The sequence below is a fragment of the Papilio machaon genome, chromosome 28, assembly GCF_912999745.1.
Source record: "Papilio machaon chromosome 28, ilPapMach1.1, whole genome shotgun sequence".
Taxonomy (NCBI): domain Eukaryota; kingdom Metazoa; phylum Arthropoda; class Insecta; order Lepidoptera; family Papilionidae; genus Papilio; species Papilio machaon.
Window position 1 is genome coordinate 309,439 of NC_060013.1, and position 25,160 is coordinate 334,598.

The window sequence follows — 25,160 nt, forward strand, 5'->3', positions numbered from 1 at the left end:
AGACGCCACGCCTCGTGCGCCGTCGCCGCAGCCCCGTTCTTCTCCCTTGCAAAATAATGAGAAAAAACACAAAAAAAAATTGTGGAGCCAGCGGGTCTGCGGTATCGGCGCGTCCGGCGTCGGCGCGGCCCGGCGCTTCGCCCCTCGCCGTCAACGCCTTGCAGCCCCGAGCGACCTCGACGGTGGCGCTCTCCGTTTTTAATTTTGTCACCCTCTCGCGCGCACCGCACTGCTTCCCAGCCTACAAAAGACTAGTTTGAGTTTTGACTTTTATTCAGACTGTTTCTACTTAAGTTTGTTTATAGTAAAGGCTGAGGGGGGGCATTGCGGCGCGCGCGCATTGGGCTGCGCCACCGCGCTCTCGCAACAAGGAATTGGGGCTCTCGCGGTTGCAAGGCTTTAAATCGCCTTTCTTTTTATATAAATGAGGTGTTGTTATATTGTACACGAGTGGCTGGCGAGGCTCGCGGCGGCGGGCCCGGGGCTCGGCCCCGCAACGTATCGTTTTATTTATCTTGTGACCAATGTATTTTTATTTGTAAACGTGCGGCCTCCCCGCTGTGAGAGGTACTCGTATCTCACCGCACTGTCACGCGCGCGCACCTCACAATATCAGAGCTTTAAAATACTTTATGGGGAACGCCGCGCGTCCTTAATTCTAGTTGTAGATTTTAAAATTGAACGATACAGTGTAAACGAGAACCTGTAAAAGTTGACAATTGGGAGATATATATGTTTGTACAGAGAGTTATATGATCTCAGCTGTGGGCCGTCGATGGCGAGTAGGGGCTTTCTGTGATGTACAAAAAAAAAAGAAATGAGTATATTTCGGATTTTACAAGTTTTTTATAATTAGTTTGTAAAGTATACTTTAAGTGAAGATGGTGCGGCGACGTCCCACTTTGTCGTCCTAGGACCGCTCGCAGCAAACCTATTTCCCACCCTTTCCCATCCCGTTTTCCCGTCTTGTCCCAGGGCTCTTCGGAGCCCGCCAAATGGTTCAGAGTTTCTGGTAGAACGTAAACGTCATAACGTCAATAAACTGGTTCCTCTTCACGAGGACAGTATTTTTAGCACAAGAAAGAAGTTCAAGCAAGAAAATCCACCTAAATACGAAAGTGCAAGCTGAAGTATATAAAATATCATGGTGAGTCTTTCACTTGGTTAAAATAATAGACAATCTAGTCAATATATTATTTTTTTAAATGGGAGGATCTCATACAAAATATTCACACCCAGTAAAAAAGTTGAGATTAATATATAAAAAACTGTTATATAATTAAAATAAATTATGTAATTCGTATTGATGATATAAAGTGATTTCTTAAAATTGTGCCAGGTTTACATTATTCCAGTCCAGCACATTAAAACACTGGCCAGGAACTATGTAAACAGGACATGCCAAAACAAGAACCAGGGTTAAATTGCTATAATCATGAATGTTTTAATTTCTTTGTTTTAAAGTTTGTTCCATTATTGTAACTTTTAATCAAAGTAACAAGTTAATTTAAAACATACTTCATACAATTGAGGAAAAAATTTCATGGAAAAAACTGACCAACAAGGAAAATGTTTTATCAAAAATGTTTATCAAAATTTTTTGTGGGTTGCAGAGAGCAAATTGATGAAACTTTACTGTTGAATGTTTTTATTTATTACTAGCTGTCGCCCGTAGCTCCGTCCGCGCATAATTAAAAACAAAATTTTATAGTCTGTGTTCTTACAGACTATGCTCTACCTCTATACCAAATTTAATCGCGATCCATATAGCCAGCCATTTCTAATGTTAATAATAAAAGTACAAATACATTTCTAATGTTATGTTTTCGTTGTGTTCCACATTGGGAGCACATTTTTACAGGAATGGTGTGGATAGGTGCTGTATCAGCTGCGGCATCTTAAATCATTGTTGACAAGTAGCAAGTGAGTTGTGTCAACTGAAATGAAATGGCCAAAATATACATTTTAACGAAACTAGTTTTTTATTCATTTTTCACATTACCAATATAAAAACCTGAATTTGTTAATTAATCATTTCAATTAAATTATAATACAAAGGCTACTCATCCTATTTTTATAAAATTTTGACAAAAAAATTAACATCATGAAATACTTGACACAAAGTATTGTGCCAAAGTTTTTAGAAAAAAAAAACATTGGTCGTTATTAAGAGTCAAGACAGTTAATGGTCGGATAATGAAGTCCGAGACCACGTGTGCGAGACGTTTGTGCAAATTTAAATTTGTTTATTCTAATAAGACTGTGACCTTGATTAATAATTACGTTTTAACACATTGTCTATTAGTTTTTGTTTTTTTTTCTGATATAAAAGTTAATGGAAGTTGTTTATAGGTTAGGCCAGTAGTTACGTAAAAAATATATCTCGCAAAAGAATTATGGTCGATTGCAAATATTCACAAATTATTAAAGGTTTAACTTTAATCTAAGCCAAGCCAAGATCCCCGTTTTCATTAAAAGCATTATATGGTAGCTACTAAAATTCAGCGAAAAGTTTTGGCAACGTAATAAGCTTTGGGCATTTGACATATTTGCAGGTCCTGGATTCGAATCCCGCCTTGTACCAATGTGTTTTTCGATTTATAAATCGACGCTGGAAAGCATAAACGCTGTAACCCTTGAAATCGCGAATATGTTTTTCACACGTTAATAATTTGAACCATTATCAAACGATAATGATTTTATTATAGGTTAGCACAAACTACACAACATTGCTAAATACCGCATGCTTGTTGGCGTATCAGCTCACGAGTTATCATTTTTTGGCTCTCCTGTAAAGTTCATACTTTCGGGGTTACAGCGTTTACGCTTTCCAACGTCGATATGTACATTTATCCTTTATCCCCTTTCTTACGGTGAAGGAAAAAATCGTGATACAACCTGCACATATCTGAGAAGAAATTCAAAGATATGTGAAGTTAACCCGCACTAGCAACGTGGTGGACTATGACCTAGTCACCCCTAATGAAGCTTTACTCAATATTTGGTAATAAAAAAACTGTCTTTACATGGACCGCGGATCGCGATTAAGATTCAGGTCAATGTATTATTCTACATGATTTTGCAAATTTTTAACTCATTTAAGTCTTGCGTAACTTTTAAAATGATGTCTTTAAATGGCATGTCATGAATATTTTCAAATCTCGTCAGTTAATTAAATTCGTTAAATTCATAACTCCAGAATCCTTGTCCTAAAAAAATTATAGGTATATAAAATTAAGCTTTTATTCATTAGCATGTTATTTCTAACTTAATTTTAAGGTTATTAAAACGCTTTACAATGCAAGCCGGGTTTGGCTGTCATAAAGTTAAAAGATATTTGGGAATAGACATTATAAACTATCTAATATATAAAATTCTCGTGTCACAGTTTTCGTTCCCGTACTCCTCCGAAACGGCTTGACCGATTCTCATGAAATTTTGTGAGCATATTCAGTAGGTCTGAGAATCGGACAACATCTATTTTTCATTTTTTTTTTAACTGCGCGCGGACGGAGTCGCGGGCGACAGCTAGTAGACTATATATATCTAATACGAAGCACAAAAACTTGAGAAAAAAGGTCTCCGGAGGCCTTTTACTGGAATTAACACGCAATACCCACACTAAAGATGTTTCAAAAATTCCTTTCTCCATTAAACGCCATACTAGTATGAAACTCTCCATTAATTTTAAGTTAATAAAAAAATAGTTTATATATCTATGGTATGGGAAAAGAAAACAATAGAATTTGAGTCTGTGTTTTATTATAACAAAGTTTTTTTTTTAAAATACTTTCCGTTATCACAGATTCAAAACATTTATCGAAGTAACAAAAGAATTAAATTTATGTCATACTACTTGAGTATTGAGTATATTGTACCTAGTTTTTGGCCGCGACTTCGTCCGCGCGGAATTTTAGTCTATGTTCTATATCTGCGCCAAATTTCAATAACAAATGTACCGTTGCAGAGTTTGGTATCAAATGTGAAAACAGTCGAATCCGACAATTTCCGAGATTATAGGTAGCCTATGCGTTCTTTCAGATTATTCTAGATCTATATGCCAAATGTTAGCGATATCCGTTTTGCCTTTTTGGAGACATAGTAACAAACATCCATCCATCGAAACATTACTTAGTTACTTAGTAGTTCTTACTAATATTATAAACTAGCCTTTACCCGCGACTCCGTCCGCGCGGAATAAAAAAAAAATAGAAAACGGGGTAAAAATTATCTTATGTCCGTTTCCTGGTTCTAAGCTACCTGCCCACCAATTTTCAGTCAAATCAATTCAGCCGTTCTTGAGTTATAAATAGTGTAACTAACACAACTTTCTTTTATATATATAAGATGTGAATGTTTGGATAAAGTTTGGCATAGATGTAGAACGAAGTCCGGAAGAACAAATAGGCTACAAATTAAGTTTTTTTTTATTAATTCCGCGCGGACTGAGTCGCGGACACTTATCGTAGGAATTCAATCACAAACAATCAAATATTTTTTGTGGGAAAAATCAAAATAAAAAAGAACACTAGTAATAAATTTCTCTCCATATTTCTGCATAAAAACACCACCAGTTAAATTCAATGAGACGCGCCGATTATCTTCAGCCGCCAAGATATCTAAAATCCTTCTTTCATCCGCCTTTCCTCTTAAAACCGAAACAGTATAGCGTAAACTCATATAACCCAAAAAGTAGAAAATCAACGCTCTAAAAGACAAATCTAATATTTTTACCTAAACCTAAACGTACTTTTGTACTTGCATTATACAGGACTTTTATAACAAAATTCTGCTTCACTTCAACTTAGTCTTCTAGCATAGACCTAATAACAACCTGTTTATAATCTAGTATATCTTAATTGCTCCATCAGTTCAAGTCCCTTTTATAACGTTTATTTTGGTCACAATTTAGGTAAGTCTCTACACTCGTTCATCGATTCTTTAGTGTCTTCTACAGTAAATGTTGGCTTGTTTTGAGGAACGGTAGGTGCGACGGGTGCAGGATGGGCGGTGGACACTGTGGTGGGTACGGTCACTATAAACCCGGCGCCGGGAACCGCATTCACCGTCTGTATAGCAACAGGCACTCCGTCTATTATCATTTTGTTCTCCGTCGTTTCTGTGGTTAGTTTTAACTTTGTAGTCATAATCAAGTTTATAATTTCCATTTGTAGTTTCATGCAAGCATCTTTCGGCACTTCTTTCAGTAAAGAAGCGACGTAATTACTAAATTTTTCAATTTGATCGTCATTTTCGTCATGTCTTTCATTGGTGGACGTGTTCAGTTTGCTGATCTTCGCCGGTTTCACCATCGGTGAATTTGTGTAAGATATTCTTGGAATTTTTTGCGGTTTTTTTACTTTTCTGGTTTCTTCTTCTAAATACACCACTTCTGTGTAAGAGTCGTTTTGGTCTTCGTCGCTGTCACTCGCTTGGTCAAAGTCCTGAGGAATACATAAAATTCGTATTGAAGTTTTAAAACAATGGTTTAAAACGGCTTATCAGACGTTCCTAAGCAGGAAAACATCGTAATGCAACCTGCACATATCTGAGAAGAAATTCAATGATATGCGTGAAGTCAACCCGCATTGTGCCAGCGTGATAGACTATGGCCTAGTTACCTCTAACTTAGCCTCCAATCCTTTGAGTGGGTTGCCATAGTAAGCTGATAATATTGATGTAGGCTTAAGAAGAGATTAGGCGTGAAAGGTGACATGATTTTTAAAAAAGTGACAACAGAAATGAATGATAAAATAGCAGAATCTGACGTGCCAACAAATAAGGTGATATAGGAGAGCAGAGAGAATGGACAGAGCTTTTTTTCTATAACTTGAATCTCAAGATCATCGCTGTACTAAATATTTACCTGTGCCAATTTGGGATGGTTGTCCTTCAAGTGCTGCCTGAGGTCTCTGATGCGGTGGGGCAGTGAGGCGCGGCAGACAACACAGCGAGCGCGCCCGCCTGTCTCCTTCTCGAAGAAACTCCACGCATCGGCTTCGGCAGTAGAATGGTTGGACTCATCATCTAAGAACAAAGAATTCTATCTTTACACCAGTTCGTGTGGGAAAAGATATGAGAAAGGCTTTGCTTTTTTAGAGTAGACAAGTGAAAAAAATCTAAAATCACATTTAACATAGCATAAATTACAAGGCTGTTAAATTATGACTCTAATATGTTCTAAAATATTAAGAAGAATTCTGAAGAATTCTATTGGATCACCACGTACAAAAACTGTTTATTTACGTTACAAATTCTCTTGTCATGTTCTTTGCTGTGAAATCAGTGTAGTCGAAACAATTTTCTTAGTTCTGTGTCTAAAATGTGATAAAATTATTCAAATTACGAACTGTTATGTACCCGCAATTAGAAAATATAAATTGTACCGTGCGCCGCTAACTGCGGTATGTTATATTAATAAAAATCAGTCGCATCTATACCGTCTTTCCTTTGACACCCCGATACTTAACATTGGCGACGAGGATTATTTTTTGTTAACTCCGCGCGTGTTAATTATTAAAAATGCCTATCGGTCATATCGAACCATACAGTTTTTCAAGCAATAATTGGGACGCTTACGTGCGCCGTGTACAACAATTTATGGCGTTGAATAACATTTCTGCGGAACTCCAAGTGGCGACATTAGTGACCGTTGTTGGTGGCGAATGTTATGAACTTATGTGTGACCTTTGTTCGCCCGACACTCCGGAATCTAGAACCTTCTCCGAGTTAGTTGATTTGGTGAAAGAACACCTGGAACCGGACCGATCGGAGATCGCAGAGAGACACATATTTCGGCAGAGGACACAGCGTTCAAGTGAAAGTGTTCGCGAATATCTCCAAGCATTAAAACATTTAGCAAAAACATGTAATTTCGGCGATAAGTTGGAAGAAAATTTACGCGATCAATTCGTGTCGGGGTTGTGCAATGAGGATATGAGATCTAGGATCTTCACGGAGAGGCAGGTCGATTATAAGCGTGCGGTGGAGCTGGCGCTCGCTCTGGAAGCGGCGGACAGGCACGCGGCCACGGCGTGCGCGCCGGGCGCGGCAGGCGCCGCCGCGGCAAGGCCGGGCTGCCACGCGCACGGCGACGGCGACGGCGACAGCTTGCATCGGCTCGGCGCCGCGGGCGCCTCGGGCGCAGCTGGCTCAGCGGGCTCGGCGGGTGCGACACCGCGCCCCCGGCCGGCGCAACAAGGCGCATGTTTTCGATGCGGTAAATCGGGGCATTGGGAAGGCAAGTGTCGTTTTAAATATTATAATTGTGATTCGTGTGGTAAGAGAGGCCATATTAAATCAGTTTGTACAAAAGGTAGAACGGTCAAAAATGTCGAAAAGAATTCATGTAAAAATCAATTTTTTTTTTAATGATTCAGACAGTGACAAAGAAAGTTGTAATTTTTATAATTTAGTTATAAGTAGCGAGGGTGATGGGCCTTATTTTGCAATGTTGAAGGTTGAGAATATTTTATGTAAATTTGAGATAGATACGGGGAGCAAGCTATCTGTAATTTCAAAAAATGATTACGATAAAAAATTTTCAAAGTTACCGTTGCGACAAAAACAACTATGCCTCAAGTCGTACACGGGGGATATCATCGAGACTATTGGTTATATTTTAGTTAACGTTCGCTGCGGTGATAAGAATGAACTATTGCATTTGCATGTAATTAAAAATGGCGGCCCGCCTCTAATGGGCCGCACATGGATCAATCGCCTCAAGTTAAATATTGATTGTCATAATTTATCCGAGGATTCGATGGCAACCTCGTTACATCGAGAATTTCCGGAGGTTTTTGCTGAAGGATTAGGTACATTTAAGAGGGAATTTAAACTTTATCTAAAGAATGATACACCTGTTTTTGTTAAAGCACGTTCGATCCCTATTGCATTGCGAAAGCCGGTCGAAGAGGAGCTCGAGCGTTTGCAGCGGGATGACGTCATCTACAAGGTGGAGCGCTCCGATTACGGTACACCTATTGTGCCGGTCATTAAGAGCAATGGTAACATACGTCTTTGCGGCGATTACAAAATAACAATAAATCCGCTATTAAAGGATTATCATTACCCGCTGCCACGTATCGAGGACCTCTTCGCCGCTCTGGGAGGAGGTGAGCAATACACTAAATTAGACTTGTCTAATGCTTTTCAGCAATGTTTGTTACATAAAGATTCTCAAGCGATGACGGCCATCACTACTCATGTCGGCACTTTTGTATATAAGCGAGTGCCTTTTGGTATCAAATGTATTCCTGAAAATTTTCAAAAGATAATGGAGGAAACATTGAGTGGACTGTCCTCGACCGCTGTATTTGCCGATGATATTTGCGTCACTGGGCGAGATAAAAAGACTCATTTGGCAAATTTAAGAGCGGTGCTACAACGGCTTAGCGAAAATGGCTTAAGAATAAATTTTAGTAAATGTAAATTTTTTCAAGATAGTGTTACTTATTTAGGCTATAAAATCGACAAGTTTGGATTGCATACCGATGAAAAAAAAATCGAAGCCATTGTAGCAGCGCCGCCTCCTACCAATGTAACCCAACTAAAAAGTTTTATGAGGTTAATCAACTTTTATTCTAAGTTTATTGTTAATATGAGTGACATTTTAAGACCCATGTACAATTTACTAAAAAAAGAAATTAAGTGGAATTGGACATCCGAATGTGATAGTGCCTTTAGAAAAATTAAAAATGTTCTCAGCAGTAGTCCTGTGCTCGCGCATTATGATCCGAGTTTAGATTTAATACTTTCAGTGGACAGCAGCGCGTACGGGCTAGGCGCGGTGTTGACGCAACGCGACGCGGAGGGCCGCGAGCGCCCTCTGTGCTGCGCCTCGCGCACTCTCAATGCGGCCGAGCTCAACTATTCGCAGCTCGACAAGGAGGCGCTCGCGATCGTGTTCGGCGTCACCAAACATCATAATTATTTATACGGCCGGTATTTTACTATACGCAGCGACCATCGCCCGCTCAGTTATATTTTCGGTAAAAACAAAGGGCTGCCGGTAACCGCCGCTAGTCGAATACAACGATATGCCGTAAAATTAGCCGCTTATAATTTTGGTATTGAATTTGTTACTTCTACAAAAAATTGTTTCGCAGATGCCTTATCGCGCCTTCCTTTAAAATATTGCGATAAGCCAACAAATTATATAAAGAGCAAAAATACCAGTAGCTATCTTAATTTCGTACAGGAAAACTTTCCTATCAGTTTTAAAGAGGTTCGGGTCGAAACAATGAGAGATGCATTATTGAGCAAGATATACGGTTTTGTTTTGCACGGTTGGCCAACACATTATAATTATAGCGATACAGAAAAAAAATATTATAGTAAAAGAGACAGTTTGCATATTGATCAAGGTTGTTTAATTTGGGGTTATCGTATAGTCATACCGAGTGCCTTAAGGGCTGCAATTCTTAGAGAGTTACATGACGGTCATCCCGGTATAGTCAAAATGAAACAGATCGCACGTAATTATGTGTGGTGGGAGGATATAGACCGCGAGTTGGAGCGGGCGACACGGGAGTGCGCTGCGTGCGGCGAAGCCCGCCCCGCACCCCCCGCCGCACCGCTGCATTCCTGGCCTTGGCCCGCGGAGCCCTGGGAGCGGTTGCACATGGACTTCCTCGGCCCCTTCAACGATAAGTACTATCTCGTTGTAATTGACGCGCACTCCAAGTGGATAGAAGTCGAACACGTAAGTTCCATTTCCGCGGGAGTAGTTTGCGACTGTCTTCGGCGTTTGTTTTCGCGCTTCGGGCTACCTAAACGCATCGTTAGCGACAATGGCCCACCGTTTTCCTCCGCCGCCTTCGCACAATATCTCGAATGCAACGGTATTAAACACACGTTGACGCCGCCTTATCACCCGGCGAGTAATGGGGCAGCGGAAAATGCTGTTCGCACGGTAAAACGGGTGCTTAAAAAAGCAGAGTTAGAACGAGTCGACGTAAATAGGGCTTTGAGCAAATTTTTATTTATGTATCGAAACACAGAACAGAGCACGACAGGACGCGAGCCTGCGGTAGCTATGTTCGGGCGCCGGCTTCGTGGCCGCCTCGACCTGTTGTGGCCTGACGCCGCGGAGCGAGTGCGCGCGCGTCAGCTGCGGGAGGAGGACCGTCGTGCAGCACCTCTAAGAGTTCATTCACGGGACGAACCGGTCATGATAAGGAACTACACTAAATCAGGGGGTAAGTGGACGGACGGAGTGGTGAGCGAACAAGTAGGGCCCGTGTCGTATGCCGTTAGAACTAGCGACGGAAGAAGTCACAAGAGACACGTCGATCAAATAGTGTCGAGAAAGTCACGGTATTCGCTTAGTCAAGCGGTAGGTCGCGTGTCTGACGTCGCGAGCGCAGAGAACCAGGCGCCCCCGGGGGCGGCTGACGCAGCAAGACCTGCAGAGGAGGCAGGGGAAGAGGCGGAGACGTGCACCGCCTCTCCGCCCGCGTCGCCCGCGTGGTCCTCGGATGATAGTCGCCCGCACAGGCAAGCTGCATTACGTGCGCGTGAAAAATTTAGACAATAATTATAACCATTAGAATTAGTTTATCAATGTTTTTGTTTATAGTGTTTTCTTTTTATTGTTTGTTTATATTTGTTAGATTTAAGGGGGAAAGGTGTTATGTACCCGCAATTAGAAAATATAAATTGTACCGTGCGCCGCTAACTGCGGTATGTTATATTAATAAAAATCAGTCGCATCTATACCGTCTTTCCTTTCACACCCCGATACTTAACACGAACAGATCTCCGAAACCCTACATGATAAAGTGAACGTAAAAACGTGCCGGAACAAAAGTAGAGTCAATATGTCAGCCATTCACGAGACAAGGAAGTATATTGTTAGGTTATGACGATACTACAAGGAAGTATCAACTTTACCTTAAGCCGTAGAACTTCACTGCACAATGACTCTTGTATTAATATTTGCCGTCTCTGTTTTGTCAAAATGAATAAACGGGATGAAAATATTTATTAACGGAAGTGTTACAGCAGTAATGTTTACGGATGTATGGTAGACAATCGAGCAAAGTAATTAATAGCTGATAATGTTCATTGAGTGCCAACCCTGAGATCTAAATATTACATTGTCATGTCGTAACTTACGTAACTTTGGCGCCCAAAAGATTAAAAAAGTAAAATCAAAGAGTGCAATATATGCTTTGTGTTGTACAAATAATTCATTGAACTATTAATGGACGTTAAATATATCATCAAATTATTGCAACAGCTGTGACATTCATTCACCAATTACATTATTAAATGACAATTGTTTCAATACAAATAAAACGGTAAAAAGCCTAACAACTAACCTATAAATGTTAACTTTAAATGTTAATTGTTTTAAAGGTCGATCATTAAAAAAACCGTTACACATGTGACGTAACGACGGCGTGACGTCACGTCCACAGACTATCAACATCTGCCACTCAACGTTTTACATACTGGGACTTTACGCTTCGTCAACGGATATTTCGTGATATACGTAACAACATACGTCACAAGTTTGGACAGAGGTTAACCACAGTTTTTTTTTTAAATAGATAGCATAGTTTTTAACCGTGTTCCAAAAGCAAGAGGTTATCAATTCGTATGAATGTTTTTTTTAATGTCCTTACTTTGTGGCTCCATATAATGGACCGAATTTTTTATTCTTTTTTTTTATTATCACATTAATTTAGTTATTGCTAAAATGTTATGCAATCTTACTAATATTATACGAGTAAATGCGAATGTTTAGATGGATGGATGTTTGTTTGAAGGTATCTCCGGAACGGCTAAATGGATCTCGAAACGAATCGGAACATAGTCTGGAAGAACACATAGGCTACTTAATATATTTTTTTAATTTCATTATAAAAAATACTCTGTTATATAGTAGGACAATCATAACCTAGTTACATACTACTAGCTGTCGCCTGCGACTCCGTCTGCGTGGAATTAAAAATAAATAATAAGTATCCTATGTGTTCTTCCAGATTATGTTCTACAACTGTGCCAAATTTCATAAAGATCCGTTGGGCCGTTCCAAAGATACCTTTATACAAACATCCATCCATCCATCGTTCCATCTAAACATTCGCATTCATAATATTAGTATAAAACTATGAATATGATACATCGTATCGAGATTTTTCTTGAATGACTAACTTCACTCAAATTAGTCATTGCGCTCTAAATAGAAAACTCAAGAAATTTCTCTTACACATTGACTATTTTTAAATACAATTTTAATACAACCAGTATGACTGTTTTTGGTGTTTATTAAAGTTTCTATACCACGTTTTTAAATCAAAATAATCTAATTACAAGTTGAAGCCCGAAAACTGTCAAACTTTTTATATGGGTCTACGAGGAAACAGTTTGAGAAACTAGTCTAAAAGGAAAAATAAAATAACAACTGTTAAATTACGAAGTTTATGTTGTGACGTATTTAACAGGCTTTATATTACCCACTTAATAACTTAAAGGTGATTAACCACTAGAGCATTTTCTCAAGTATTTCTATGTAATATAACATTTTAAGATTGGTAAAATACTGGTAAAATATAGTTTGCAAAGTTCGTTTGGTTCGTGAAAGAGTACACTAGAACATATAATAGAGCGGCTCGTTGTTATGTTACAAGTAAATGCTCTAGTATATACCCAACTTAAGTTATTTAAAATTATCACAAAATAAACGAAACGAGTTGTGACGAATTTAGACCACGAATAATGCTTTCTTTCTTAGCAAATTACGCACGTTGGTCAAATAAGTACACATATTTACGTACTGGAGCTAAATTAAAATAGAGAATAGATTAAATATAAATTTGTAGATTTTAAACTTATGAATTTTTGCTAACTCAGTCGTCAGGACTCACCTGCTACAGTTAGGGATGATTATGCCTTAGTTAACAAAGCTCAATGCCCGATACTATAGTAACTATGTTATCCAATTTATAATTAGTGAATAATAGCTTTAGCGTGTTGTCACCTTTGAATAGCATCTGTCAAAATGGCCGTCACATTTGGCAGGTGTCCACATGTGAGGGTTATAAAATTGTTTACCCAAAGGACTGAAATAACACGGGAAAATATTTTGAGAACTTATTGCTTGATCACGTGCAGTTAAATCTAGTTTAATTGGTCACTCGTTTCCGGTCATTTATTTTCGGTGACGTTTTATATAAATACCTTTCTTGATTTAATGACTTCGATTAACCGTAGAGCATGTTACGTATTGCGTATACAAAGGTGAAAAGAGATTGGTATATCAGGACCGCGGAAAATGGATTTTTGTAATATCATTCTTTTTCTTTGTAATATTTTAATTTAAAAAAAATGTCTGGTGACAACAAGTGATTGCGTGACGAGTTTTATCGACACAAAGGCGGTCACGTAATGTCACATTACTACAGGCTGTGACTGACACCACATAGTCTGTGTATACGTGCTCTTCGTCACCCTACTCTATCAACTGTGCTTATTGGATATGTTGAAAAGTCGTTGTCATGGCAACAACCATATATCTACTGATAAATGTTGTATCAACGTTCCTAATTTAAAAAGCTTTTTAATCTTATAAATGCGAAAGTTTGGATGGATAGTTACTGCGTAATTCTTGAAAGCACTAACCTCTAAATGTGGACAGGCTATAAAGCTTGGTATTTTGTGCCTATTTGATCTTCGGTTAACTGTCAACTGTCAGGAACATCAACATGTGCCTTTAATACAGAACGAAGCAAAAGTTATTTCCAAGCAATGTCCTATCCTAGATCCAGTAGACATCAGCGCTTGAACGGCTGAATTCATGAAGTTTGGAACAGATACAGATTACGATCTGGAATAACGCACAGACTACTCATTCAATTTTTTTTTTTTTTTTAAATTTCGCAGTCATACGACTCTTGGTTAGTATTTTTATATCTCTTTTTAAGTATTATATAAAATGTACAGTTAAAACAATCGACATTTAGTCTACGATTTCTCCTAAAATGTCACCGAGCTTGCAGACAAGAAAGAGATAGCACAAACAAACTATATGTGCGAGAGAGAAGATAGATCTATATCATACCGGTAAAACAAGACAGCTTAAAAACGGGTTTTTGGTAAAACGTGACATAAATAATATAGGCTTTACTTGTATTAGTTTATTTATTTAAAATTATATTTTTATAAAAAGAAATTAAAGATTAACTTTATTTTCTTTTTATTAGATTTTTCAGAAAATCTTTAATAGAAATAGAAGTTTAACCTCGTAGCTCATATCGTCGAAGAAAGAATTGACCTCGTAGGCACGTTGTTAGAGTACGGAGTACTACGGATATAGAGTTCAAATTCATCTATTAAAAGCATTTTATAGGATTTCATATTGGTTCTTTACGTGTTTATTGTTCACCTATCTTAATTTAGAATTCAAGTTGGAAAATTAAAACTTACGATAAAGGAATCGTGATACAACCTGCACATTATTACGAAGAAATTCAAATATTTGTGTAATTAACCAAACCGTAGTAAAGTCTAACTTAACTAGAGGCCTATCAATAAGGACTTATACGGGCTAAGCTGATAGTAATATTTAGTAATAAGGCTAAATGACGTGAGGACTTATATAACGTATAGGTCACGGTTTCTGGCAAAGATATTTGTAAAACAAACGCGAAGGCAACTAAGCTCGACTCCGCTTGGTAACAAAACACGAACAAAAAGAAAACGCTCGTTTTTGTGTCGAGCGCCATTTTGTGAGAGAAAGGCGACGTTGTCGCACCGTGCACCAAAACAAGTGCAGCTACTCTCCAGTTTGGGATTTTTCCACATTATTTTTTTAAACATATTATGGATCTTTGTTACTACAATATGGTTTAAAGCTCTCCAAACACTAGTTTAAATTACCCTAATAACGATAATTAAGGCAGGAAGATGCTGATAACCAACAATTTTTTTCTAAATTGTATATATACTTTCCTAGTCTTCTAGAAATAGATTTCTATGCCCTAAATTAGAGCTTAAAGATAATATTATCCCGATTTTACCAAACCTTGATTACAAAGCGTACACAACAAGCAATTTGCGCTGATAGGCTGTAGGTACCAAGCGGAGAGAAAGGCGATGTTGCCGTACCGTGCAGCAAAACAAGTGACGCAACGAGTTGACGGCTGGTCAAATAGGACGGCCGGGATAGGGATTGCGGTGTTTACATTTTAATGAAGTATTTACATATATATGTAAAAACCTACCTCTGTAATGCAAAGGTGCGGTAAACAAGATCAAAAATAGACAGAAATGTTTTCCTTCTTGATAAATTAAGGTTTAACAAGTTGTCATTTTTTTATTTTATTCGAATTTTACTTTTGTGTTTGATACGTAACTTTGGACTTTAATCTTTTTACATCAAATCATGAATTTCAACAACAAATTTTAATATAATAGGGTTCATCGACACCCTTCTTTTTCTATTACTCGTTTTCATAGTATGATTATTGAAACTAGGGGAACATTTTGTAGGCATGGAAAGAGTGACCCCTTGTTCGTTCGAGCAAAGGGTATTGTTAAACCGTAGACCAATGATCGGGTTAGACAAGCTTTACTATGATATTATTATCCAAATGTATATTATACTAGCTGTCTCCTCTGACTTTGTCCGTGTGGAATAAAAAAATGACACTGTAGCCTATGCGTCATACCAGACAATAATGTATCCCTCTTCCAAATTCATAAACTACTAAACAAAGAATGGTGCATAGATGTCTAAGGATTTTAGTGAAGTATTATGGTGCCTTATTTTCACGATTAGCACATATTTCACACGTATTCAATCTTACTAATATTATAAAAGCGAATTTGGATGGATGGATGAATGTTTGTTTGAAGGTATCTCCGGAACGGTTCAACGGATTTATAATTAAACTTTGGCATAGATGTAGAGCATAGTCTGGAAAAACACATAGGCTACTAATAGTGTTTTTTATTTATTCCACGCGGACGGAGTTACGGGCGAAAGCTAGTTATTTATTTCCTAATGTAGAATTTCTTTTGGTGAAGATTTTCTGGTTACTTATCACTACTTTCTTACTCATGTTAGTTTGTTCAGATTCTTATTAGTTTAATATAAAAAAAAACTAACTTTAAGCTGAAACATAAATATTTACAATGTAAAAAAAAACCAGCAGTATACAGGTATTCTGGTCAGATCAGAAAAAGGGGGGCAAACAAGCGGCGGAAATACTTAGGTGATCTATGTTACATTCATATCAATACAAAGTAGAAAAGATATGTAACTTTCAAACAAAGAAAGTATCGCTTTAAATATTTGTAACATTTCGCAACAGTAAACAAAGAAAGCTAAATAGTAGCGCAACAACCGCCCACGTAACCTTCCCTTACCCAATCGAGGCGCAGGGGTAGGAAAAGGGAAGGGGAGGTAGCTCCAGCTGCGAGCCTGTAAATCAATAAAACTGGGATTGAGTACCGCACCGCCCGGGAGGATCTATTTTCGTAACCTCATCTGGTAAAAGGTCACTTGAATTTTTTTTGTGAAGGACACGAATTATCATACCTTACTACATAACCTACATTTGGGAGGAAAAAAAAATTACAATTCAAGTAATATTATAAACTAGCTTTTACCCGCGACTCCGTCCGCGCGGAATTAAAATAGAAAACGGGATAAAAATTATCCTATGTCCTATTCCTGGTTCTAAGCTACCTGCCCTCCAATTTCCAGTCAAATCGATTCAGCCGTTCTTGAGTTATAAATAGTGTAATTAACACGACTTTCTTTTATATATATAGATGTACCTAACTCTGTAAAGTTGTTAAGCTTTAACTTTGAATAGATTACGACGATTCTTTAAGATTTAGCGGAGAAGATAGATTGTCATTTGTTCCAAACAATAATGAACATTAAAAAATATGACGGAATCAAACCAAGTAAACAATATAGTAATTTAGACTCTTACCGTTGGTTTCCGAGTCCTAAGTCCCTGTCAGTATCTTTAACAAAACAGAGATAATATATTTTAAACGAGTATTTTGGTCTCAGAAACCCTCCATTAGTCGGTAATTCGTTACTAAGTGAGACATTTGACCGCTTAACGAAATTGAGAGTGGCAGATGAAATTTTAGTAGTTGCTCGAAGTGTTATTGAAAATCTTGCCCCCGAGGCTGTAAAGCAAGGATACCAATTTTATGATAAAACTAGCTGTCGCCCGCGACTCCGTCCACGCGGAGTAAAAAAAGTATATTAAGTGAGTAAATCTGTGCCAAATTTCATCAAAACCCGTTGAGCCGTTCCGGAGATACCTTCTAACAAACATCCATCTATCCACACATCTATATATTCGCATTTATAATATTAGTATGATATTAGGAGATAAATAAAGAATGCTATTAAATAATGTGAATGAACTACTTTTATATAAAAAGTAATTTATTGTTTGAAATTACGATAATCTTAGGAATTTAACCTAAAAGTCGTACTTCGCCTTGAAGGACCGAATAGATGCTAAGATTAGCCGCGTACCCACCTAGCGCACAGGCTCACGGGGCAGCCTCGCGAGCACGGCTCGGCCCCGAGCCATCTGTTGTCGGTAAACTTGACGCGCTCAAAGGTGCCTCAGTGAGCGCCGTGCGTTAGGTGGGGACGGTTATGTTTGGCTCGCGCGCGTAGCTACTTCAAGTTTTGTCTCTTGCCGTGTTTGTCTTCTGTAATTTTGATATCATGGGCAGTCAGGAGGAGTCCATTCGCTTAATACAACTGTACAGCAAGTACAATGCGCTTTGGGACCCCAAAGATCCAAAATATTTAAACAAAAATCAGCGGGAAGACAGTTGGCGGCAAATATCTGCTCAAATTAATATGCCTGTCAAGGAAGTGAAAAACAAAATGGTGTCCTTGTGTGGTTCTTATCGTCGAGAGAAAAGCAGGGAAAAAAAAAGTCGCAAAACAGGTTCAGATATGCATTTTATACTTAAAAATATGAACTTACAAATTAATTGATAAAATAATTACTTATTATATACTAATTAAATAGAAGAAAATTTATTAATACAATTAAAATATTTTAAATTATGAAAATATAAATTTTATTTTTGTTCTGTTTCAGGCGCGGCAGATGTTTATAATTCGAAGTGGTTTGGATATCCTTATTTCCATTTTCTTAAGGATAAAAATGAAACTGGTGACACTCAGGAAACGATGCCGAATGTTAGAATGTTTAACTACGCATAATGATTTTGAAATGGTATAGAACCATTAGTTATAAAATGTTCTGCCAAGTGCAACCGTATTTCTTTTGCGTTATTAGAACTACGCCTTGGAAAAGCTGCAATTGGTGCGAATGTAACTTCATTTATTTCATTTCTCCATTGGCCAGGAATCAGTGCGCCATCAAGTTCTCTGTCAAACAATTCCGGTGAAATAAGATTAGTTGAATTATTTTTTCGGATGTAGTTGTATAAATATACAGCTGCTAAGACGACCTTGGTTGCTTTATTTGGCTCTAGTAAGATAGGTTTTCTAAAAACGCGAAATATGGTACTTAATATACCAAATGCATTCTCAACGACACGTCGAGCTCGGCTAAGGCGATAATTAAATATTCTTTCTTTAGAAACATTTTCTGGGTTGCCCTCAAATGGTTTCATTGTATATTCGTTGAGTGCAAAGGCTTTATCGGATAAAATAAAATAAGGAACTTTTGTTACATATGGTATTTCCAATATCTTCTCTTTAGGCACGTTCAATTCTTTATTTTCTAGCTTTTTATACAATGTCGTGTTTTTAAAAACACCACCATCAGAGATTTGTCCTTTGCTACCAACATTTACATACAAAAAATTGTAGCTAGCATCAACTAATCCAAAAAGGACGATGCTTGGAAATTGTTTGTTATTATCATAATCAGTGCCTCTGTTAATCGGTGCCTGCAACATAACATGTTTTGCATCCATCGCTCCAATAGCGTGGGGAAAATTCCATTTATTTTCAAATTCTTTTGATATAGCAAGCCACTCTTCTTCTGTAGATGGGATCTGTAAAAAAAATATAGATTACTCAGTATGACAGGACCCTCCGCTGTTTGAAAGTATTCAGACTAAACGTATTTGGCCCCTATGAGTGGTTGTATTAGGTACTATACAAATTGATCTATTAATTAAAATTATGTTTACAGGCGGCAATGCCGGAATCTTCACAAACTTCTGACGTAGAGAGACACACAGAGACTGAAAACGCTCCGACCAAGTCGCAATTGCCGGAGGCTAGCATCGAGGAAGCGCCACTACAACAACAACAAGATCTAGACTCGGAAGCTAGCATGTCTTCACCATCAGAACCTGCTCGTAAAAAAAAACGACATAATCCGAAGAAAGCGCAGCCACAGGAAGATTCGGTAGAAATCATGCTCGCAGAAGCCCTTGAATGCTTGCAAAGGTCTTCGACCGACATCACCGATCCATACTCTTCATTTGGAAGACACATAGCCAACGAGCTAAGAAAATATGATCCGCACACATTAGCGTATGTTAAGAACGCTATCAATAATATAATTTTTGAAGCCGATATAGGGAAATACACACAACAAATTAATACAGGATACTAAACACAGCAGTACAGTAATTCCTCTACAATGGACTCATCTGGCACTTCATCATCAGCATCACATACCGCTACGTCTTCTCATACCATTACACCATCAACTAAATCATAAAAATCGCCAATGTTGGATTCGAAACTATCACTGAATTGTAATCAAAATAAACAATTGACTTTTAAATTTGTCAAATTATTTTTATTTACCTTTACATAATCACTTAAGGCTTCAATAATAGCGTCACAAACTTCTGGAACTATTCTTGAGATACTCTGCTTCGATACTCGAAATAAATATTGCAAGCTGCTATAAGAATCTCCGGTTGTTAAAAATCTTAAAGTTATTAAAACTCGTTCATTCACAGTGATTGCTTCTCTATATTTTGTATCGAACTTTTTGATTTTATCAGACAACAAAGAGCACAAATTTTCGAACTCTTGTACAGACATTCGTGTAAAATTATGTACAGTCTCATCATATACTAAATCTCCAAGTAATCTATTTCCATATTGGTGGCGACGCTCAAAAATTTTTCTAATCCAGAAGCGTCTAGGTTTTTTTTTGATACGTGACTGTTTTCGTTTCTTTAAACAATAAGCAGCTAGGAAAATAGCTGCAGCTGACAATACACGACTGTCCATTACGAATACTCGCGGACTTATGATGGCTCAAGCCTGCCGCGTGAGCCTGTGCGCTAGGTGGGTACGCGGCTAGCCATGGAGATGGAACTAAAGTTACGTTAAGTAACACGCTAAGTTAATAAACAATGTTTCTGGGCTAAGCCTTCAATTATTAATATTGCTAGTAACCACGGCAACTATATAAAAAACTTTATTAATATTTTGCTTAATAATTTTTTGTATATAAAAAATTGAAACCATTGATAAATCATAAATCTTACTAATATTTTAAATGCAAAAGTTTAGATGGATGGATGCTTGTTTTAAGGTATCTACGAAACGGCTCAACGGATCTTGATGCAATTTGGCACAGATGCACATAGTCTGGAAGCTACTTATTAAGATTATGCCTTTTAACTACGCGCGAACGGAGTCGCGGTCGACAGCTAGTAACACATAACTGTGGAAAAGGCAAACATTAAAAGCAAAACGAGAGGTACCCCTTACGTACATTTATAGAATTGATCAATATGGCGCCCGAACGTGCGACGTTGCCGTTCTTACATTTAAAAACATTCGAGATCTTTATTAACTTTATACATTTACACACAACTAGTGAATAATTTTAAACGATTTTCAACTTTATAACGCTTAGCATTATGTTGAAAAACATACGTACATATTCACATACTTAATAAAAACATCTCGAAATGAAACTAAAATGTAAACATAAACTCAAATCATGCTATTTGATCTCTTATTTTTAGAACAATAGAGTTGATTATAGCTTGCGTTTCGATGTGACGTACAAAATGGCGCGATGGATCCCGTGAAGGGAATCACGTATCACAAGCTGAAATTAATTTATTTACATACAGATTCTGTAAGAATTTCGACGTTATTTCTAAAACATAAGACATAAATTAATGTTACATGCAACATTGTAAATACGTAATATGGAGTTATTTTCATAAATGTGCATAATGTCAAAATGATTAAAGTCAATTCATCCCTAGGTCAACAAAAAAATTTTTTTTTCTTGCAATAACACTTACCGATGGTGTTGGACTGAACAGTATCGTCGTCGCCGCTTTCGTTGTAACTTATTTCGTTTTTGTCGTCGATATCGTTTTCGTTAAACTCATCGGGATGGGTTCGTTTTAAATGTGTCCTAAGATTGGTATTACTTGATCTGTACGAAAATGTCTTATTGCATAAATTGCATGTTGCTACTCTCTCATTAGTTTCTGATTTCGTAAAAAACGACCAAACAACTGATTCGTTTCTTCTTTTCAACGTAGGCAGGTTACGTTGTTCGGAATTTTTAAGCGGCTTCAAAACGGAAGATCTTAATTTGTCTGTACTATTGAATCCTACTTCTTCCGGATGAAGACGCATCAAATGAGATTTAAGGTTATACGTTGTCGAGCTATAACTAAGTAGTCTCTCACAGAATGTACATTGGGCTCGTTTTACACCATCATCGGATTCACATTGTAAAAAGTAGTCCCACATTTTAGATGTCATCATAGTTTTGAATTGGTAAATTAACGATAACAACAAATTGTAACCGTTTCGACGAAACGTAGCAAACAGTAATGCAGTTATAACTACAAGATGGCGGCATTCGTTGAAGTTTGACGTTCCACACAGAGTATAGTGTTGTGTGCGTTTGTGTTTGACTGATAGTTTATAGATTAAAAATATTCATTTTGTTTGGAAAAAAATAGGAAGTAAAAATTCAATAGTTAAGAAAGATTCGATTGTTGTTTACCGGTATTCTACGCAATATTTCATTTTTTGTATTACATTTTTTTATGAGACTCAACCGTTTTTTGACTTAGCCATTGCAACATAATTCCAAGAGATGCTGACTTGCACCTTTAAAAATATTTAATCATATTCTGTGTCCGTGTGCTTGGTGAAATAGTCATGGCCCTACCAAATAAACGTTTATAAGACCAATAACATTACATAACAACTTACTATTTAACACCGCTGATAGGTCAGATTCAGAGGTTTGAAGTAAATCGTCATAAACCAAGGGATGTTTCTGTTTTAAATGAGCTTTAAGGTTTGAACTGGTTGTTTTGTATGAAAAAAGTTTTCCGCAAAATTGACATATTGCCATGAAATCATGATCTTCGCTTTTCACAAAATAGTTCCATAATTTCGAAGATTTAGGCATTTTCAATCGAATAACAAAATGTTTATTTCAGTACGTTATATTGTAAACAAAAAGCACTGCACTACAAATAGCTATATTTCGCTTATTAAAAGCGATATAACATCGCGTATTCGGTTAATTTTGTTACCATAAGATGCACGGAATCACGAAATGATAGTTATATTTATTTTAATAATTATAGCAGTAGCGCTTTAGGTTATAGCGTAGCTTGACAGATAACATTTCTCAGCTCTGGATATTAGTATTTTGAGCAAGATTTAATGTAAAAGAAATAGCTAAAAACTAGACCAAAAGGATTATTTAAAAATGCATAATATTAATCAGAGATACGTTCAATTATTTAGCATGGAAAAAGTCTTAAATATTAAACGAATGTTGGATTAATCTGGAAGACGAACCGCTCTTCCAAGGTAAATGTTTCTTCAAGACGTTAAATTTGAACAAAGTTTTAATGAATAATCACTTATTTCATACAAAAGGTAAATTTTCAATAAGCTTTAATTGATTTTAATATTTGTAACCGTGCTATAATTTAAAAGCAAACTTGTTAACTGATTTTCATTTATCTGTCATAATTACTTATTTAATAACCGTTGTTATTAAGGTTATAAATAACCATTTTAAAGGACGAGATGACTATTCATAGGTTGTAACTAGCTCGTATACTAGATTGAGTAATGTTATCTCTTATTGTAATGTGTATGTACGTCATATTTTTCCTTTTTTCCTAACATATCAATTTCGGCACGATTTGGTTTCCGAGATTTTATACTCGTCAGTGACCAAATATACTTGCTAGTAAAAGCCAAGAAAAAAAAAACTAGAACACAATTCAGTCATAAAAATTTAAATTATTAGCAAATAAAAATCGACATAATCTGTCAAATGATTGTCATTTTTGTCGTTGACATTGATGTTTTTAAATTGAGGGAGAGAGAAAAGAAAGCTACTCCACAGACTCAGATGAAGAATTATATAGATATGGCATGCGCGTTCACCCGTAAGGGACAGATAGAGAGTACTATAGACTATACCTATATATATGTAAAAGGATTGGGGTTACCAGTTATTTGTTTTGTCCCGAAAATGAATAATTACGATATAATTTAATATAGACCAATTTATATATTCCCAATTAAATTGTAATTAATAAACGTAATAAATATAAAAAAACAATGCGTAATTTTTGTTTATGTGACTAAGATTACGTAAACAGATTTTTTTAGTAATACTTAGTCAGGTCATAAATTCTGTTACATGTTTAATATAAAATAATTGAAACAAGTTTATTCATTATGTGACCATTTATATACCAAAATGAACTTAACAAAACATAGATTCTTATGACACTAAAGTTTATTCAAAATGACATCCGTGATTTTGAATACAGGCCTTCAATCTGCTCGGCCAGTCGTCTATCACAGCACGAACGAGGTCCATGTCAATATCGGCGGCTGCCTTAATCAAGGATGTCTTGAGTGACTCCAAAAAAAGAATTTCCCGATATTTTTTCCCGCGTACTGCTTCAACAAAGCGCGGCATCTCTTCAGTCTTAGGTCCATTAGACGAGCATTCAAACGATGTCCTATTTTTCTTCGATATGCACGAAGCCCTAAGTCTTCATAAAAAGCTACAAAAAACATACCAATATTATAGTCATATAATTTTAAATTACTCTGTATATCATTACAGTGAACACTACATGTAAAACTACTTAATATTAAACTATTTTGATTGTAATTTCTAAGAAACAAAATTTACATGGGACAAATTAAAAAGCATACTCTTTAAAATCAACGGGATAAGAAAGTATCAAATATTTAAAAACACAGCATATACCAGAATTAAAAACTCCTTTTGAAATCTGTTGAAAATAGTATAAAAAATGTGAATTGTTTCATTTATATACATTATACATACTATAATTTATTTCCCCTAAATTCAGGGTAATTTTTACAACAAGATGGTGGTATTATTTTTACGGGTAATAACCTACCAATTTGAAAAGAAGTTTAATATGGCCGCTTGTTTCCCAGATCTACAGTATATTATTTGACACAAATGACATCTGCGTTTGGGCGCATAATGTTCGAAAAATACTATTTTATTTTAGCTGATTTTACCCGTATTTTAACATATTAGTTATTACAAAGACTGTAAAGAACAACTAGTTTGTATTTTCTTCCTTATTTTGTATGAATACATGTGAATAAGTGCGTAGTTTCAGTACTTACGAGTGAAAGGTTATGTTTTTCTCTTTTCGCTCACTACGGCTTTTACAACCGACGATACAGCAGTATACCATGTTTTATAAACTTTACCTTACTAAAACTGTAATATCAAAATATTTTTGCACAATTACAGCCACTAAGTACTCACAGTTTTCGAAAAATAGCAATAATGTCAAACTTTGTTAGGGACAACCTAGGTTGTTTGTAGGGGACAACCTTTGTTCCAAACAAACCCCAAACCCTGGTACGCAGAAAGGGACAGAAGATAGTTATCCCTGTCTTTGTCACGTCACAGGAATTGGGTATAACTGTATCTCTCTCACTCACGGTATTATTATTACCGTGTCATAGACTTGTTGACATTGATGTTTTTAAATTGAGGGAGAGAGAAAAGAAAGCTACTCCACAGAGTACTTTGTATTATAGGAAATAGAGACCTATCTTGATGTGTCAAACGAGTAGTACGTAGCAGCGCCGTCTGTACGCAAGTTTTGAAACTACTAACCTCGTGAATATATGTATAACCAGGTACCTA

At 36.8% G+C, this 25,160-nt stretch overlaps 2 protein-coding genes across 3 annotated transcripts; one reads left to right on the forward strand and one right to left on the reverse strand.

Annotated features, from left to right (window-relative positions):
• Positions 1–4,413: 4,413 nt before the first annotated feature.
• LOC106720889 lies at positions 4,414–22,527 on the reverse strand. 2 transcript variants are annotated; one of them, XM_045684948.1, is made up of 4 exons: positions 22,193–22,527; positions 21,262–21,816; positions 5,867–6,027; positions 4,414–5,444 (listed from the first exon to the last, which is right to left on the reverse strand). In XM_045684948.1, exons 1-4 carry the CDS (start codon positions 22,392–22,394, stop codon positions 4,902–4,904), a joined length of 1,461 nt encoding a protein of 486 aa, XP_045540904.1. In that variant the 5' UTR covers positions 22,395–22,527; the 3' UTR covers positions 4,414–4,901. The 2 variants fall into 2 exon arrangements, with proteins under 2 accessions (XP_045540904.1, XP_014371179.2); XM_014515693.2 differs by lacking the exon at positions 21,262–21,816.
• On the forward strand, positions 17,434–19,721 carry LOC106720890. Its single transcript, XM_014515694.2, has 3 exons — positions 17,434–17,942; positions 18,099–18,199; positions 19,167–19,721. The coding sequence occupies exons 1-3, from the start codon at positions 17,714–17,716 to the stop codon at positions 19,593–19,595; spliced, it is 759 nt and encodes a 252-aa protein (XP_014371180.2). The 5' UTR covers positions 17,434–17,713; the 3' UTR covers positions 19,596–19,721.
• Positions 22,528–25,160: the final 2,633 nt, after the last annotated feature.